Raw genomic sequence first — 17,324 nt, forward strand, 5'->3', positions numbered from 1 at the left:
TCGCTTCCGTCATGTGCCATGTCTCTTTGATGACAACAGGCAGAAGTAAATTGTCACGACAACATTTAGTTTAAAAATGATGAGTCTGTAAGTCAAATATGTGCTGTATTATCAACGAGGTTTGTTTGGGCTGTGCACGATTTGAAAGTATTTGATGCCTGACAGGATAAATGTAGGGATAAAAAGTAAATGTTCACACAGTGGGACGAGGCATTGCGTGTTGCCAGGTTTGATACGTTAAGTCTATTTACAGACTACTAAAACATTATTTTTAATCTAGTGGGACCTACACCGGTAATTTTAATGTTCGACGTTGAAATTTTATTGGTACATAATATACAAATCTATTTTTTTTATTTGTCCTTCCATTTGCATGTTTCCTTTACTTTGTGGTTCAACTACTGTTTTCGCTCTGAATCCAAGGTTTCATTACATCAACAAACCTGGCAACCTGGATCGGATTATCTGTGGTGATGATTGGGTAGTATTAGAAGCCCGAGCAATAATAGCAGAATAATTGGAAGTAGTAGTCGTTTTAATTGTATTTTCTTCTCAAATCTTCCTCTTTCCTGTCAAACCACCTGCCACCCCAGTCCAGCAGGTGGCAGTGGTGTACCTTTAAACTGTTTGCAACCCGCTGATAAACCCAACAAAAGAATATTAGCTGAGCCTCCCATCGGCTGCACCTCTTGTCTCTCCGTGTTGGACTGTACAGTCAACTAAAATACGACAGTACAGAGACAGTGTGCTCATGAATGATGTCGGTAAGTATCACTATACAACCTCAATAAAGACATACTTTATTTCACCAAAATCTAAAGGGCATTGTAACCGTTCACAGTACTAATTTTAAATCGCTATGTCTTAAAGATGGCGGCTCGCTTTCAGTTAGCTTAGCAACCTAGCTCGAGATACATTGTTTTGTGTTGGACGCATGAAGGACGATAGACCGATAGAGAGCTGTTCACTAATTACTTATTTATCTTGTACCTCTGGTAATCAGGTACACGTTGCTGTGCCAGTTGTGGATAACGGCAGTTGTGCTTCGATGAAGCGCAGCTATAAGACAGGTCCTTTAAATACAAACATCGTGAGGATATAGATACATACACATACAAACACACATCTCAGTCTAAATAAATATGATTAAATAATTACCAAAACTCAAGTCTAAACGATGAAACATAGTTTAATGCTAAGCTCTACGAAGCCATTCGAAACAACAAAACTATTTTCTAGAAAATATTACATAAACATACTTTGTTTAAAATTCTTGTAACCTAAATTAACTTAAAATGAAACTCACTCTGTCAATAACCAGTGTGAGTTGAAGAGGATATTAAATACGGCAAAAATATATATGTATACACACATTTCTATTTTCATATCTTCTCATTCTCAATGAGTAATTGTTTTCTTGAAGATTTCTCATAGTCTCTTATGCTGAAACTGTTCTATCTATGTAATGGACTGGTAAAGTGAATAGTGGCAAGTTCAATGCAACAAATGTAGAAGAAGGTTAAATAGAGATTGTTACTTTGCAGAACAGCCAATGTAAAATTCGAAACAGAATCTAGATTATTGTTATAGAAGCTGTTCATAATCTGAGAAATTGGGTTGAATTCAAACTCCGGAGTCCTCTATGATTTGAGACTGAGACAAAGAAAACATGATACAAATGAGCCCAAACCCAGTTCTGCAACAGTGCACTGAACAGAATATTAATCTGTGACAGGACTGGTCCAGTTAGAATATACTTATCTTAGCAATTATTATACATATTAAACATCCATACCATTTTTGTTTGTACAAGTGTATTTACAATGTACTTCAAGTGCTAAAATTACCCACCAAGTCCACTTTCATTCAGTATTTAATTAAGTAAAACAATATGTTCTACATAGTAAAAATATCTTACTTAAATTACAGTGCAAGTCTATTTTTTTCAATGTCTTTCATTGTGATAAGGTCATGTTACTTTTGGGAATGTGAGACACTGAGCTATTTGCTACTGCTTTTTCTTCATATTTATTTATTTTAGGCAAGCGATGACTCTGCCGACTTGACCAGACCAGATTCCCCAGTTCATCATAGAAAAAAACACAGCATGGAGTCATCAAGATCTCCCAGAAGCTCCAAACACCACCATTCACGGTCAAGGTCGCGCTCCAGGGACCGAAAACGTTAGTATTAAACAACAGTACCCATGTGATGCTGAAAATGCCCGAAGTTAACATCACTCACATGTTCTTTGCTGCTTTTCCTATTTTTTCCCAGGTGACAGAAAATACAGGAGAAGTCGAAGCAGGAGCAAAGAGGTAATTGATAAGCTAATTTCTATTGTTAGAAACACATATAATGTGAAAATGAACATAAGTTGTAGTCCTTGCTAGTTTTAGGTCAAGGTGAGTATGTTTTATATTATATTATTTACCATAACTTATGTTAAGAGTGACAGAAATAAATGGAGATTGGTGTACTGGTGTGGGAAGGGTCTCTTTTTACCCTCCCATGTGCAGACATGTCTCTAAGGAAGCTTTCATCCTTGGATATCTGTCATTATTTGTAACCATATTAAATGGTGCAGATTAGATTTTTTTTATTTTTTATTTTTGTCGCATCATGTATGTAGATCACATGATAACATTTCTACAATAAATCATACTCAGCGTGCTAATGCACGAAGAGACTGAACAGAAGACCCTGCTGACATAGCAAAATAATATGCCTACTACTGGGACAGGTAACTATCTGCCATTCAAACTCCTATTTGTCTCACACATTTAGTAGAAAATTGGAATTTACTCTTGCATCTCTTGAAGCTAGGGATGGGCATAATTCAACTAATGCATCTTTTGAATAAATCAAATTGGAAAAAAATAAAGGCAATTTTGCTATCTAATCTGTTAATTTGTTACTACTGACAGAACATTGTATGACAACTTCAAACTTAAGTTTGTCATAAGATGTAGAGTAGCAGAATTAAGGAAAGAATATATAAATGCACATCTTGTATTTTGGAAGTTAAAATGTGTTTTTTACCTATTGCGTGTTGAATGATTTGGATGACACTTTTAAAATTTAGTTGGATGTCCATCCCTATTTCCAACTTTGAGTGGGTTCAAATTCAAAATATTTAGATAATATTAAATTGTTTATCTGGCTGAACTGAAAATTTAAATTTAAGTTTTTCCTCTGAATCTAATCTTAAGGTTTGCATGCCCACTATTGAAAGATGCGAGAGGTTCCAAACATGCTGGTTTGATTAATTCCTGATTATTTTTGAAATTCTGTTGTCAACTTTGACTGTATCATAGACATGTACACTGTTGCAATCCTGAGAATGACTTTGTTTGAAAATATTTTTTTTCAGCTTTTCAAAATTTGTTACATACCCTCTGCAATAAGTCATGGTACTAACTCTTTTTGTTGCACTATTTTCCTGAAAGAGACAACTTCTTCTTAAAACAGGCACGAAAGAGGGACTCTGAGAAGCCATCAAAGTCGCACAGAAAAACCGATGATCAACAAGAGCAGGAGAGACTTTCAGCAGAGAATGGAGAGGAGCGATCCAGACGCAAAGACAGGAGGCCCTCTAAAGGACGGAGCTTGTCCAGGTCACACTCACGAGAGAGGTTGGTTTAGTTGGTCAACAAACTGCAGAAATTACGCCATTAAATATTTTTGATCTACTGTAGACCATCTTAAGTGTTTCTCATCGACTTTGATTCATTTCAATATTTAATTTATATTGATGTATCTTGTTACTCACAGGCGGCATCACAGTAAAAGCAAAGACAAACGGCGTTCGCGGTCACGCAGCCGAGACAGGAAGAAGAAGGCCAGGTCTCGCTCGGGTTCAAGGACCAAACACCGTCATCATAGCAAAAGCCGTAGTAAGAGCAGGTAGGCTGAATTTTAAAAAAGCATTTCTTGTAAATATCATGTGTCTTTGAACTCTTGTCCATGACGTTGGCCATTGTACATGTCATGAACACTGTGTTCATCCAATATTTTGGGTTCCACCAGGGAGCGAAAGAAAAGGAGTGAGAAAGTGCGCAGAAAGAGTCGAAGTAGGTCTGTTAGTCCACCTGTCTTCCGGGGTCGAAACACAGCTATGGATGCACAAGAGGCCCTGGCCAGAAGGTAACTCATCAGTGAACAGGATATTTACAAAATAAGAGACTGGTCATTCTTTATGGGCTGGCAATGTTTGTGCTTCCATCTAAACAATTGTGGCTGTAAAGCTTCTTTTGTTTTAAGTCACCATGACTATTTCATGAGGCTAGAACTCAAGCAAAGATTAGGAAGCATTAATTCAACCAAAGGAAGTTCTAAATGTTAAGCTCATCATCATCAGCAGCAACGGTTGAAATATTCTTTCTTGAAGTTATATGAATGAAACTCTCCACCCACTCTTTATGGCTGTAATTAGACTTGTCATCAATGCTGGACATACATTGAATTGGTTGGAAAACAACAAAAAATGTGAGACTCAAAAACAAGCACCTGTTGTTTTCAGCATTAACAGTTTGACTTTGGCTGGGGAAATCTGTTGCTCATTGCCCCTGCTCTCTCTCTCATCATTTCCTTTGAGGTTCATATTGACCCCAATGAATAACAAAGAAGAAGAAAAACTAAATAGGGTTGGGGGTTTTTAACCAGTGATTTTCTACTCTTTCTTCCTCCAGGCTGGAGAGAGCAAAGAAACTACAGGAGCAGAAGGAAAAGGAAATGTTTGAGAAACAGCAGCAGCAACAGCAGGAGATAGCTGCAGGTGAAAAGTGAACTCTGGTGGAAAGACTTTGATATGAATCAAATCTGCATTTGGTTATTAATGCTGCTCTATGTATTTTTGTTTTTCAGTAGCTGCCCCCATCGCAGCAGTGGCTGCAGCGGCAGCTGCCTCAAACCCTGCCCTCAACGTGGCAGCCCTCTTGGCTTCTGGGACGCAGGTCACGCCTCAGATTGCTATGGCGGCACAGATGGCAGCCCTTCAAGCAAAGACACTGGCAGAGACTGGTATTGCTGTACCCAGCTTCTACAACCCATCTGCGGTTAACCCCATGAAGTTTGCAGACCAGGAGAAAAAGAGGAAACTGCTATGGCAGGGGAAGAAGGAAGGAGTAAGATTTTCTTTTGCCCTATATTTATTCACCAGTAAATAGTTTACAGTACACTATAAAAAAATATATATATTTCCTTTTCAAGGACAAGTCCCAGACAGCTGAGCTGTGGGAGAAGCTAAATTTTGGAAACAAGGACCAAAATGTTAAATTTCGCAAACTAATGGGTATTAAAGTAAGTATACGTTTGTTGTCTTTTGATATCCTGGTGAAATCTCTCCTAACCTTTTGCCTTCTCCAGCGTTTAATTGAATTTGCTCTCTGCACAGGGGGATGAAGAGGCTGAAACTTCCAAACCACTCAATGAAGATGGTATTAAGACGCTCCAAAAGCAGGAGGAGATGTTTAGGAACCTTGACGTTCAGTACGAGATGGCTCGGTCTCAGACACACACTCAAAGGGGAATGGGCCTTGGCTTTTCATCCTCATTTTCGCGTGGAATGGACTCCATTTAGTGCCATTGACTGTCAGAATCATTCATCTGTTCATATAAGACTACCAGTTCATCGCTGGCTCTCAAGCTTGCATGGATGTTGCTCTGAATCTGAATTTATTTATAGACTAACATCTCACCCGTTGGAACGTTAAAATAATGTAAATAGCCAGATGCTGAGTTTCTCTCAGTGACGATTGTAACTGTACATCTTTGGAAAAGGAAGTATTAGTTTCTATTGCTATTTGATGCTCCTTTAAATTAGAATTTTTGTTTTGAATGATGTTAAAGCATTTTTTTTTAAAAACTAAAATATATATTGATCTGTGATTGTTGAACATAAACTGACGTGGTTCAAATGGACACCGTTTACAACCATTTAGCAAAATCCATTCAAGGTCAATGTCATGAGTGCTCGCGTGTCATTTCTCCTGAGATCCTGATGGTGGGCTGTGTCACGTCATGAAGATTGCCACTGATCAGGAAAAGCTTGTGAATAGTAATCACAAATTTCAAATATTCTTAAAATAAATTAGTTTTGTGTTGAACAATGTTTTGCATATTCCTCATTACTTATGTTTTCCTTTATGTACCATATGTGGACCATTACATTTGCCCCTAACAAAGTTAGTGCAGTTGCAAGGGCTGCAAATGAACATATTAAAATATTTGTATCCAAGATGTTTTAGAAGATAGAATCAAATTGATTCAACTGAAACAAGCAAAATCACAGAGAGGGGGGAAAAAGGCACCGCCAAAGCTATCCATAGCCACGCCTGGGTTATCATTAAGATCGAATTAGTTCTTCCTTGGGCCAAAACTTGCATTCCTAGATGAGTTCATTCAAATCTGTCCTTTATTTTTATTTTCTTGAGTTTTGCTGCTGAAAACATCTCCTTGGTGGAGCAAATGAAATGCTTGTGGGTAAATATTCATAATCTAATTTGTAAACCAAAAGCATTCAATTTTGTGATGTTTTCACTCACAGTCAACAAACACAGGTACAGTGTTTGCAAACCTAAATTACTTTCCATGTGCAGTGGGGGAAAAAAGCTCTACAAATGTTCATAAAATACACATTTATTAAAATACTGTTAAAGCCTTAGTGGAAATTGACTTTATTTACATATAAGACTAGAGTAAAGTACATGAGCCACACCAGTGATGAGGTTGTGGTTGGCAAACTCGAGGATGAGGAGCAGGATTGGGTACTCGCTGTGTCTTTTCTCCAGGTTGGACTCCTCACTCAATCCCATCCAGTGAAGCAGCAACATTTGCATGGCTTCTGGGAAAAGTTCTGTGACAAGCTCCTCGGCCGGTGGCAAGTCACTTATACGCTCAATATGCTGCACTTTAAATCCCTCTACTTTCTGACTAATGCCGTTATTTGCTGCGTAAAACTGCTGGCCCAGCCACCTTCCTATACAAGTGAGTAAGGCACTTGAATACAGTGAGCCCCAGTCCCTGGCCTTTAGCAGGGCTAACACAGTCTCCGTGACACCCTTTTCTTCTAGATTCCCATTTAGGTACTGATCAATATTCTCTAAAAGCAGCAGGACAGTTTCCAGTTGGTCTGTGTGGCTTTGAGTGTCCAACGTGAGTTTGTCATCTAAGCTGCGTAGTTTTTGCTTCACTGTGGATAAAACAATTTGTCTTTGTTTGGTTTGCAAGTTCTTAACAGTAAACCCACAATAATCATGATCTGCTGACATATCATTTGTGTTACTGCCACCGACATCCACCGATTCCCTGTTAATATGGCAAAGCTGAGGTTGTGACATTTTAATCTCTGCTTCTGTGCCACACGAGTGGCTCGGTACAGGTAAGTCGAGCTGCCTGCTGAGGCTGTAAGTCATTTTCAGAGGGCTGTCATTAAGCTGTGATTTCCAGACATCCTACAAAGAAAATATGATATATCAACATTAATTTTTCATGTACATAGAACACAAGATAACTCCATCTTTGGAGAGCTGTTTAATGTGAACAGTAATCTACCTGAAAGTTCTCCAGCACAGCAAGCTGCTCTTGTTTACTGTACATTTCAAAGGCTACTCGAAAAAGTCCTTGAATGCTGTAGAACCAGAGGCTGTTATTTGAAGTCGGGACCTTCAATCCATGAAACCTGAATGCTGGAAGACGACAGTGTTGGAGGTGAATGTCAGCATGTGTGTGCACTAGTAAAAGCATCTCTTGGGTCGCAGTGTCTTTTTATCAGGACTTTTGTTTTAGTGTTTACATTTTACCTGAAGAAAAATGTATTTTTGTGGCCAGTCCTTTCTTGGCAAACTTTGCATGATATCTGGGATGGTTCTCTGTACGGATATCAGTGCTGGAGAAGACATCAGCTCCTAAAAACAGGGGAATCACTGAACCCTGAAAAATAAAGATTAAGTATGGGGTAATATCCTAATGCTGAGCAATCAAATATTAACAGTAAATATAATAAGTACAAAAGACAGATTTCTGCACGTAGACACCAAACCCCTTACTTTGGGTTGGGTTTTCCTAAAAAAGTTAAAATGGCAAAAATTGTGACAAAAAAATTGTGTAAAGTATTCATGTCTTCTTTATATCCAGTTTGTACTTGGAAATACAGAAAAATTCAATTATAATAATAAAACTGACTCTTAAACATTAACTGGCATCGCAGATAAACAAATAAGTGGAAAGAAACAATCAATGAAATATATTATGGCAAAAATAACACACGGGATAAAGAACATACAAATAAATGACATCTTTAAGCCAAAGTGAGGACAGATCATAAAGACTGACATTATTTTAAAAAATAGTAGAAAGATCCACTGAGCGAAGAGAAGATGTGTGTTTTTGTATGCGTTCTAAATGGGATGGAGACGTGTACTTGAGCATTGAAACAAGATTACTAAATTAATGGTTAACTATTGTAATAATTGGTTTGAGTGTGATCTGAAAATATTGATTAGAAGAAAATGATGACTTGCGTCCTAGATATTATTATTGAATACCTTTTATTTTATTTGGGGAGTTTTCTTAATTTCTCTTGTCTTGTGTTTTCTTCTCTTCTTTTTTTTTTAACACAAATGACATGATTTCTATGAAATAATTGACACAATGTCCTGAATCATAAAGTAAATACATACTGATAATGTTTCTGCACTGAGCAAACACTTTGACATGTAACATTACATTACTGGATTCATCAACTTTCATAATATTGTCATTTTCATTTAGGAAAACATTCCTTTTCATGACCAAACGTTTTATTTAACTGTCACGATGACATTTAAATAAAAATGAGATTCAAACTTTATAAAAAAAATAATACTGTGTTAATGCTCAGTCAAAATATAGTCTTCAAATGGCATGCTTTAGGTTTACCCCAATGTTTACGCGTTTATTTTCCAGTATACACTTCTAGTGAAGATGGTAGCAGCTCATCATGGGCTGTGTGTGGTTTGATAGCAACAATAAATCCATATTTTCTTTGCTTTAACCTTTTATAACAGTTTTATAGCGTTTCATAGACAGAAAACGCACATTGGATCCTCTGAAGTCAACACTCACCTTGTGTGGACACGCTGTCAGCCTGAACGATGTCATATTTACCAAGAAAATGAAGCGTATTTTTCGTGGATCAGCGTCCCACTGTGGCAGAGTTAAGTGCATTGTTGAGCAACCTGACATTGTTGGACACAAATAACGCTTCCCACTCAGTCACGGCTGTGTCTGGTGTCGTGGGAAGTTTGATCGACGTGGACATCAAAACTAGACACGAATGACACACTAAAAAGTGCCGCAAAACACCTTACTGCGTCAATGGAACGAACTGTTCAACGCGAGTATTTCAGGCCCTCAACTCTGCCTTACAGGCCAAAGACGCTGCCTCAGTCCAGACAACAAAGAGGAACACCAAAAATATTGACACTTTCATATTTATTTTGATCAAATGAAATGAAATGAAATTAATTAGTATTATATCACAAAGTATAAAACATGATCTAATCTAATTATAACTAATACAATCTACCTATTTATGGGGTAAACTGTATGCTTTATTTTGCCTTTGTAAGATTTGTATGCAGCAAATCTTATCTGAAAACTAACTCAACAACAATATCTGTGAAGTTTAATTTGTCTCTGATATGGGGTGATATGGGGTATATTTTATATTTTTCTACACGCTGGTCAAAATTCCGCAGCTCCACTTCGATCAAATACCCTGGTATACACAGTAGAATAGTATTGGAGATTTTCCTCCAAGTACCACAGGAGGAAGCTTGCATACCACTGGTGGTACACACACCACAGTCTGGGAACCATGGGTGTAGACGTTTGCCCATTGATTGCTGTGTAGTCTTCGTGGTCTCTTCGTGTGTAACCTCACCTCCTGTGAGAAAAAAACTGTTTATTTATTTTCTGCAGTATGTGTTTGTAACCTGTAACACAAGACTGAGGGCAAAACCTCTTTTAAATCTCCTCGTCAACCCTCAATTGTCACGTGATATAAAATGACCAATGACGACGAGAAGTATTTGCTTTGACCTTTGACCTCTCTCCTTTCTATTCGGTTCCGCCCACAGACGCAGAGCTGCTGGGTAAAAATGGCTGAAGTGGATTTCGGGGATAACGAGCTCTTTGAACAGCTCGATGAATTTGTGCCGCAGGTTTCGACGCACATTCGCTTTAAAGATGTTGAAGAAGAGGAGGAGGAGGACCGCGAGGAGGCGAAGCATTTCCGGGGCAGAATGGAGGAGTGTGAGGACCACATCCAGAGACTCACGGAGGAGAATATCCTTCTGTCACAGTGTATGCTAGCACTAGCCCTAGCTGTCTATGGGTTAGCTAGCATTGCTGCTAGCTTCTCGTCTGTAAACACAACAGTGAATGTGTGAACTGAAAGTAATGTTGTTTTTTTAGTCTGTTTCCTTAACACGTGAATCACATCAAGTTTTAAGAAGGAAGCTGAACATCCTGACACGACCGAGGTAATGGGATGTCACTTGATAAAGCAGTTTTCAAACTTATAAACGAACTGTTCATCCCCTAACCAAACATGATTACCTTTCCCTCTGACTTCACAGTGGCATCACTATTGGAGATGTCAACATGGATGGGCCACTTCTTCAAATCCTTTATGCAAACAACAGCATCTCAAAGTGAGACATTGTTTCCTTTTGAGATATTTATTTGCCCGATAATGTTTTTTGTTGTTGTTATATTAATGACTCAGAGAGCACTCCTAAAATGAAGACTTGGATATCAGGCATCTTTTAGTGCTTTCACACAGACGCGGTTCTGGCTGTGGTGCTGTTCTGGAGCCTTAGAACTATTTTTGAAGTGGAGTTTTCTGTCACCAACTCCATCACTGATCACATCCGGTAGGGAAGCACTATATTACTGACAGAACATCTGTCTGCAGATATTGGATTTAAAATGTATTATCGGATATCGACAAACACACTTGGGTCATCCAATATGACTAATGATGAAAACAGTGAGCTGAATAAGCAGCTACCTCCCTAACTCTATGCTTGCACCCTCTACAACTATTATTTTTTTGAATGTTTAATTCATTTTACACATTTAAGAATGTAAAGCGGTAGATAATGACTGACTGACGTTTAAGAATGTGTATATCTGCATCTGCTTTGACATGAAATGGCGCAGGGAAACATTTTAATATATCAGTATCGGCAACGGTTGTCGGCCCAAGCTACAGATATTGGAAAGAAGTCCAATATTGTGCATCCCTAGCATCCAGCTTTAGCCAGGGTGTGTGTGGAGATGCACAGTGGATTCAGCATCACTTGCCTGGCAAATTGCCTTGCATATCCTCTCTCTATTGGTCCACTGGTGCTAAAATGCAATTATGGAAAGGAATAAGAACTGTGGATTAATGACTTGGAGAGCAGCATTACACCTGTCAGTATAGATTCTCCAGGTTGTTTTTAAAAGAAGAAGAACATGTAATTGTGATGGAGGAGAAAAAAATCAAAGCAAAGATAATAGGGCCTTCACACCATTCAAGACCTAAGTAATCAATGTCTTTTTTCTAGACAATGTCGTCAAGAGATTGAAGATTGCATCTGCAGTGTGATTATGAAGCACCAGAAACCAAGTCATGAAAAGAAATCCTCTTTCCATGTGAAGCCTCAGGTATTCCACCAGAATGTGATTTTACTCTTAACTGTTATTACCTTTAAAGTAATAAAACTAATTGTGTTTTTCTCACTTTAAAGAATTCAGCTTTTGCTTTGGATGAAGATCCACTGAAATCATCTTCAAGCAGTGTAGAAACAACATCAGAGGCTTTTAAAGTGAGTTATTGACCTGGTGTTTTCCAATGGTATGTCTCAGTGGTTTGTGTTCTGCACTGCATCATAATCGCTACTCTTACTTTTCTGTCTTAGGTGGTTGGCAGTGTCTTATATTTCACTACTTTCAGTGTTGATAAACTTGGACAACCTCTGGTCAATGAAAACCCACAGCTTACAGAGGGATGGGACCTTCCCACGTATCTTTAAGATGGATAAATTGGCACAGTGTCAGATGTTCACAGCGTGTCTTTGTTCTCTTCAGGTGATCTCTCTTGGGTGATTCATTTAGTTTTCAAGGAGAGATTGTCTTTTTTTATTGTCCGTAAATAATTGGCAACACACAAGCAAACAGCATAATTTGATATGGTGTGGTCAAATTTAGTATAATTTCCTGAATAACTGCAAAGCTATCACCAGGTTTTTAACCAAATTGTGGGAACAGATGGACAGGACATTGAAATGAAAGATAAAAGGTATGACCTAATAATTCCATCTTCTATATAAGATTTGCTTTGCCTTGTGAAGTCACTTTGTGTAGCATCACTGTGAAATAAGAATGAGCCTGTTACTGATCTGTTCATTGCAGACCCAAGTCCATGTGTTTCAACTGTGGTTCCGGCAGTCATCAGATAAGAGACTGCCCCAAGGTAGGACTAATTATTTACCATTCAGTAACTCATTCATTATTCATTGTATGGCTTTAGACCAACACAGAATAATTGATGGACTGCATTTTTTATTTTGTCACCTCTATAGCCAAAAGACATGGCTGCCATTAGTGAGAGACGCAAGGAGTTCAACCAAAACAACAGCCAGTCCGCACTGAGTAACCAACGATACCATGCTGATGAAGTGGAAGAGCGGTTTGCTAAATACAAGCCTGGAGTCATAAGGTAAGAGCAATACAGAAGGGAACCACATGCAATGTCTATTAACAACTTAAAGTAAGTGTTGATGATTTACTTTTTTTACTGTGTTGTCAATGTAAATAGTGAGGAGCTGTTGACAGCACTGGGCATTGATGCCAACACCCTGCCGCCTCTGATTTATCGCATGAGGCAGTTAGGCTACCCACCAGGCTGGCTCAAAGAGGCTGAGATGGAAGATTCTGGTTTGCTGCTGTATGATGGGAATGGTATGTTACAAAACAAACTTAAGATTTATGTATGAGGCCCCACTAATCACACTTGAATTAAAACCGTAAAGATGTTTCTGATTTGTGCAGAAGTTGTGCTTAATCAGTTTTTCCCTCTTTTGTAGCTCCAAATAATGGCAGTGGGACAGAGAACAGCAATTCACAAAACACCTCTTATGATGTTTCCAAACTGGTAGATTTCCCAGGCTTTAATGTCCCCGCATCAGACACTACGAAAGATGTAAGTGCTTCGGCACATGAATGCATGAATGGAAACACCTATATTTCAGCTATATTAACATAATAATATTACTTTTTCATTTCCTGTCACAAATTCAATTTTTATTAATGTAAGTTACTATACTGAGGAATTACTTGGATATGTGTCGTCTGAGGTGAGAGGATGCAGTTGATTCTGTTTAATGCATCTTTTTTTTTTTCTGACCTGCAGGATTTCATGCTGTATGGTTCATTGCCAATGCAGAGCAACCACATGAAGCATAACTATGCTGCCTACCTGTCCAACAACTTTCCAATGGTAATCGCTTTTTAAATTGCTCAGTGTTTGGTTGTCTTATGTGTGTCTTCACAATCATTGTGATGGAAAAAAACTCTACAAAGTTGAATACATTTTTGCTTGCCCTATTGATATCCGCAAATTATGCATTCATTAAATCTGTGTTATGTAAGAATTTTTAATGTATTTTGTGTTTTTGAAATACTGGCTTTATTGTTTACAATGGTACGTCCAGTTTATTCACAATTTGAAATTTATTGTAGCCTGCAAATACTGTTATGTTGTGTTGCAGAAAAAGGGATATTAATGTAGCTCCTGAGATATTTGAGGATTAGTTCCTTAAACTAGCTGGTAAGATGAGGAAAGTCAATTTGTATAACACAATTACACACAGGGCAACTCAAAGTGCTTTACAAAGACAGAAATATATTTCGATAATTGCAGAATAAAAGCAATATTAAAATAATATTAATCATAATAAAAGCAAAACATTACAGTCATAAAAGTTAAAATTCAAGAATGAATATATAACAAAGATGATTATCTGAGAGTTTAAGAAAAAGCTGCAGTAAACATTAGCTTAAAGTCAACAGACCTCAGGTATTCAGGAAGTTTGTTCCACAGGTGAGGAGCAGAATAACTCAATGCTGCTTCACTGTTTGGTTCTGGGAACACACGGTAAAACCGGAAGCCTTGGGTCTCTGGTAACATTAGGAAAACAAAAATTCATGTTTAAATGACATATGGGGTGACAAGTAGCTTCTGTCTGTGAGTTTGTGCTGCCCACATGCAGTGAATCCATTTTAATGCCACATGTGATTTGTCCATGCCTACAGCCTGGTGCCAACTGCAACAAGAGGCGCCATGATTCGGATGAATCATCTCCTCAGCAAAAGAAGAAGAATCGGCACAGTCCTGATCGTTACTCCTGCAGGAGCTCGGACATGGATATTGAATCGGGTAACTTAATTTATTTCACTTTTATTTGCAGGAAAAGTCATTCAGTTTAACACTTTGTAATTACTTGAGACAACAAATAACACTATAAATATAGTTTTTCTTAATCATTTCCATGTTCTGAGAAGTAAATGTTTTATTGATAGTTGCGATGCTGAATAATACACAGTAATACTTTTAAATACTAAATTGCTTCTCTGTTTGGTCAAAGTGTCAAATATTAATCTTTCTGTGACTTTATTAATGTCTTCTCTCAGACCCAGGGACACTTTATAATAATGGCCCTGGTGACTTTCATTTCCAACCACCGCTGCCCCCTGGTTCTCCTTGCTTCAGTTCACCTCCTCCTTTACCTCAGGGCACTCCTCCAGCTACACCCACTCCCCCACCTCTCCCCAAAGGTACACCTCCTCTTACACCCAACAATGGCTCCCCTGCTCTGCGAGGGCAGAACTGGGTAGTAGTTAATGAGACTGTGGAAGGAACAGATGATGAACTGACATTGGAGGAACTGGAGGAGCAGCAGAGGCTGATTTGGGCAGCTTTAGAAAATGCAGACACTGCCACTAGTAGTGACTGTGAGACACCTGCGATGGGTACACCTCTACCCAGTTCACCAAGTGTGTCCACGCCTGCGCAGGTCGACACTGAAACAGAGGAGGATGCAATGGACACAATGACACCTGCAGAAAGTTGTCATAGTGGTGAAAGTCAAAGGGAAAAAGAAGTTCAAGAGATTTGTCCTCAGAGCCCTGGACCAATTAAAGTCCAAGATGACAGCCCTGAGAGTCCTAAACCACCCAGAGATGGCAGCCCTGAGAGTCCTGAACCACCAAAAGTCCAAGACGACAGCCCTCAGAGTCCTGAACCACCAAATGTCCAAAACGACAGCCCTCAGAGTCCTGAACCACCAAAAGTCCAAAACGACAGCCCTCAGAGTCCTGAACCACTCAAAGTCAGATATGACAGCCCTGAGGGTCCTGAACTACTCAAAGTCCAAGAAAACAGCACTGAGAGTCTCGAACCACTCAAAGCCCAAGACAACAGCCTGCAGAACCCAGATGCAGGTGCAGAAAACTGTGCTTCTCTTAAGCATGACGATAAGGTAACAGCTGTTCCTCATCGGAGCAAGTTTGCTGCGGGAATCGTTCCATTTGAAGAAACACCAGAATTCACCGAAGTCGCTGAAGCCACAGGGACATACCTCAGGATCAGAGACTTACTTAAATGTTCCCCCAGAAGTTTGGCGAAGAAAAAGTAAAGATGTACAGTCCCAACTATGAAATGATAGATGGGTATTTTAAGCAAAAACTTCTATTTTCATGTCCATTCGATCAAGAATGTTTTTTTTAACTCTTTATTATTTTGTACAAAGTTGAATGTCTACGCTATATTATTTGACCTGTTAGCATTTAGTCACAAGGGCATTTCATCCATCAGCTTTTGACAAACTAGGCTCAAGTAGTGGTGTTATCGGGACTGTGGATTTTATTGTAACATTTGTAAAATGACAATTTCCTGTTCTGTATTCATTTTTGTATAATTCTGTTAATGGGTTTTTCTATTTTTGTCGCCCTGGAATTGATTTGAAATTGTCAATTAAATCTGCATTCCTCAGCGTTTTATTTCGTTGAGAAGCCATACTTAGATGTGGATTTGTTTTTCAGCTTTCTTTTTGCAGGTGTAATCCTCTTCTATCAATGCAATTTTTCCAAAATGATTGTTGCAGACAAAATAATTATATTTTAGAATTCTGATTGTGCTCATGAATGTCCCTGTTAATTTTAGACAACTCTACATCGAACCCTACAAAAATACAGTAAAATACTAAATTCTCACAGTTATTTTTCCATATTCATGTAAAAATATATTCACTCAGTAAGGATGGTACAATATTACCTTTTTGTGAGTATCAACCAAAATCTGTCATATACAGCCATTTGAGACCTTTTGAACTACAAAGCAGTTAACAGAACATTTGTGCCATCCATTCTAAGCTATTTCAAAGGCATAATTCTCCAACTGTGAAACACATTCTGCTATTCTGGAAATAAAAAGCCTAAAACACGTCTCAGCTAAAATGCTGTAGCTGGTTTTTAACTTTGTGTATAGAGATGCATACAATACATAGGATTTCTGATCCGGTGATTTTAGCAAGTATCAGACTCCAATACGCATCGTATCGAGTCATTCCTACACTCAAGCATACATACATTACAGTACGTTTTCTGGCTGTGCTGAACCTAGGAGTCTTGCATTTATTTAACCTCTTGCTAAGTAAGACAAAAAATTGCATCGCACCTTGTAATATAAGGAAAGACCTGGGTTTGTGACCTGGTCAGAACAAGGGCTTTTTTGCATGGAGTTTGCATGTTTTCCCAGTGTGTGTGTGGGTTTTCTGTGGTTTCTCCAGTTTCCTCCCACTGTCCAAAAACGATAAAACAATTTGGTAATGTGACCATGAGAGTGAATGGTTGTTTGTCTCTATGAGGCCCTGTGATGGACTGGAGACCTGTCCATGGTGTACCCTGCCTTTCGCCCTATGTCAGCTGGGATTGGCACCAGTGCCCCCTATGACCCTCATGTGGAGGATAAAGTGGCAGAGGATGAGTGATTGAGTGAACTTGTCATATATTGTCAAAGGCAGTAGATTTATATTCAATATACAAATCTAAATGTGAAGTGGGAATTCACTGCAATTTGTTTCATCAACTTCAGCCAACAAGGCTCTGAAGTTTGACTTCCAACTTTAAAGAATCAGATTTCAAATGATTGGTGTTAATGTCATAATGTTTTCAAACAATTTTTCATTCAGAGAAAGAAGAAATGTGTAAGACAATATAGTATTACAATACAC

At 38.4% G+C, this 17,324-nt stretch overlaps 3 protein-coding genes across 4 annotated transcripts; 2 read left to right on the top strand and 1 right to left on the bottom strand.

Moving 5' to 3' along the window:
• Positions 1 to 476: 476 nt before the first annotated feature.
• Positions 477 to 6,107, top strand: rsrc2 (arginine/serine-rich coiled-coil 2). 2 transcript variants are annotated; one of them, XM_044025488.1, is made up of 10 exons: positions 478 to 764; positions 2,042 to 2,183; positions 2,278 to 2,318; positions 3,472 to 3,635; positions 3,775 to 3,906; positions 4,030 to 4,146; positions 4,692 to 4,777; positions 4,867 to 5,126; positions 5,212 to 5,301; positions 5,396 to 6,107. In XM_044025488.1, exons 1-10 carry the CDS (start codon positions 756 to 758, stop codon positions 5,579 to 5,581), a joined length of 1,227 nt encoding a protein of 408 aa, XP_043881423.1. In that variant the 5' UTR covers positions 478 to 755; the 3' UTR covers positions 5,582 to 6,107. The 2 variants fall into 2 exon arrangements, with proteins under 2 accessions (XP_043881424.1, XP_043881423.1); XM_044025489.1 differs by lacking the exon at positions 4,030 to 4,146 and having other exon boundaries at positions 477 to 764.
• Positions 6,108 to 6,623: 516 nt separating this feature from the next.
• si:ch211-110p13.9 (uncharacterized protein LOC562347 homolog) lies at positions 6,624 to 9,362 on the bottom strand. The gene is made up of 4 exons (XM_044025490.1): positions 9,106 to 9,362; positions 7,803 to 7,932; positions 7,555 to 7,688; positions 6,624 to 7,454 (listed from the first exon to the last, which is right to left on the bottom strand). The coding sequence occupies exons 1-4, from the start codon at positions 9,223 to 9,225 to the stop codon at positions 6,678 to 6,680; spliced, it is 1,161 nt and encodes a 386-aa protein (XP_043881425.1). The 5' UTR covers positions 9,226 to 9,362; the 3' UTR covers positions 6,624 to 6,677.
• Positions 9,363 to 10,105: 743 nt separating this feature from the next.
• On the top strand, positions 10,106 to 16,536 carry zcchc8 (zinc finger, CCHC domain containing 8). Its single transcript, XM_044026866.1, has 14 exons — positions 10,106 to 10,329; positions 10,484 to 10,526; positions 10,623 to 10,697; positions 11,598 to 11,697; positions 11,781 to 11,858; positions 11,952 to 12,055; positions 12,266 to 12,331; positions 12,445 to 12,505; positions 12,615 to 12,751; positions 12,851 to 12,993; positions 13,119 to 13,234; positions 13,445 to 13,531; positions 14,347 to 14,470; positions 14,725 to 16,536. Exons 1-14 carry the CDS (start codon positions 10,143 to 10,145, stop codon positions 15,726 to 15,728), a joined length of 2,325 nt encoding a protein of 774 aa, XP_043882801.1. The 5' UTR covers positions 10,106 to 10,142; the 3' UTR covers positions 15,729 to 16,536.
• The last annotated feature ends 788 nt before the right edge of the window (positions 16,537 to 17,324 follow it).

This window comes from Solea senegalensis, linkage group LG5, assembly GCF_019176455.1.
Source record: "Solea senegalensis isolate Sse05_10M linkage group LG5, IFAPA_SoseM_1, whole genome shotgun sequence".
Taxonomy (NCBI): domain Eukaryota; kingdom Metazoa; phylum Chordata; class Actinopteri; order Pleuronectiformes; family Soleidae; genus Solea; species Solea senegalensis.

Bases quoted from the DNA above. Each gene is read 5' to 3' on its own strand.
- rsrc2 (XM_044025488.1), top strand. The intron at 5,127-5,211 runs GTAAGATTTTCT...TTCCTTTTCAAG, and splicing joins GGCAGGGGAAGAAGGAAGGA to GACAAGTCCCAGACAGCTGA. The intron at 5,302-5,395 runs GTAAGTATACGT...CTCTCTGCACAG, and splicing joins GCAAACTAATGGGTATTAAA to GGGGATGAAGAGGCTGAAAC.
- si:ch211-110p13.9 (XM_044025490.1), bottom strand. From the start codon at position 9,225: ATGTCAGGTTGCTCAACAATGCACTTAACTCTGCCACAGTGGGACGCT. The intron at 7,689-7,802 runs GTAAAATGTAAA...GTCGTCTTCCAG, and splicing joins AAAAATACATTTTTCTTCAG to CATTCAGGTTTCATGGATTG. The intron at 7,455-7,554 runs GTAGATTACTGT...TTTTCTTTGTAG, and splicing joins CTGTGCTGGAGAACTTTCAG to GATGTCTGGAAATCACAGCT.
- zcchc8 (XM_044026866.1), top strand. From the start codon at position 10,143: ATGGCTGAAGTGGATTTCGGGGATAACGAGCTCTTTGAACAGCTCGAT. The intron at 11,859-11,951 runs GTGAGTTATTGA...TTTCTGTCTTAG, and splicing joins CAACATCAGAGGCTTTTAAA to GTGGTTGGCAGTGTCTTATA. The intron at 14,471-14,724 runs GTAACTTAATTT...GTCTTCTCTCAG, and splicing joins GGACATGGATATTGAATCGG to ACCCAGGGACACTTTATAAT.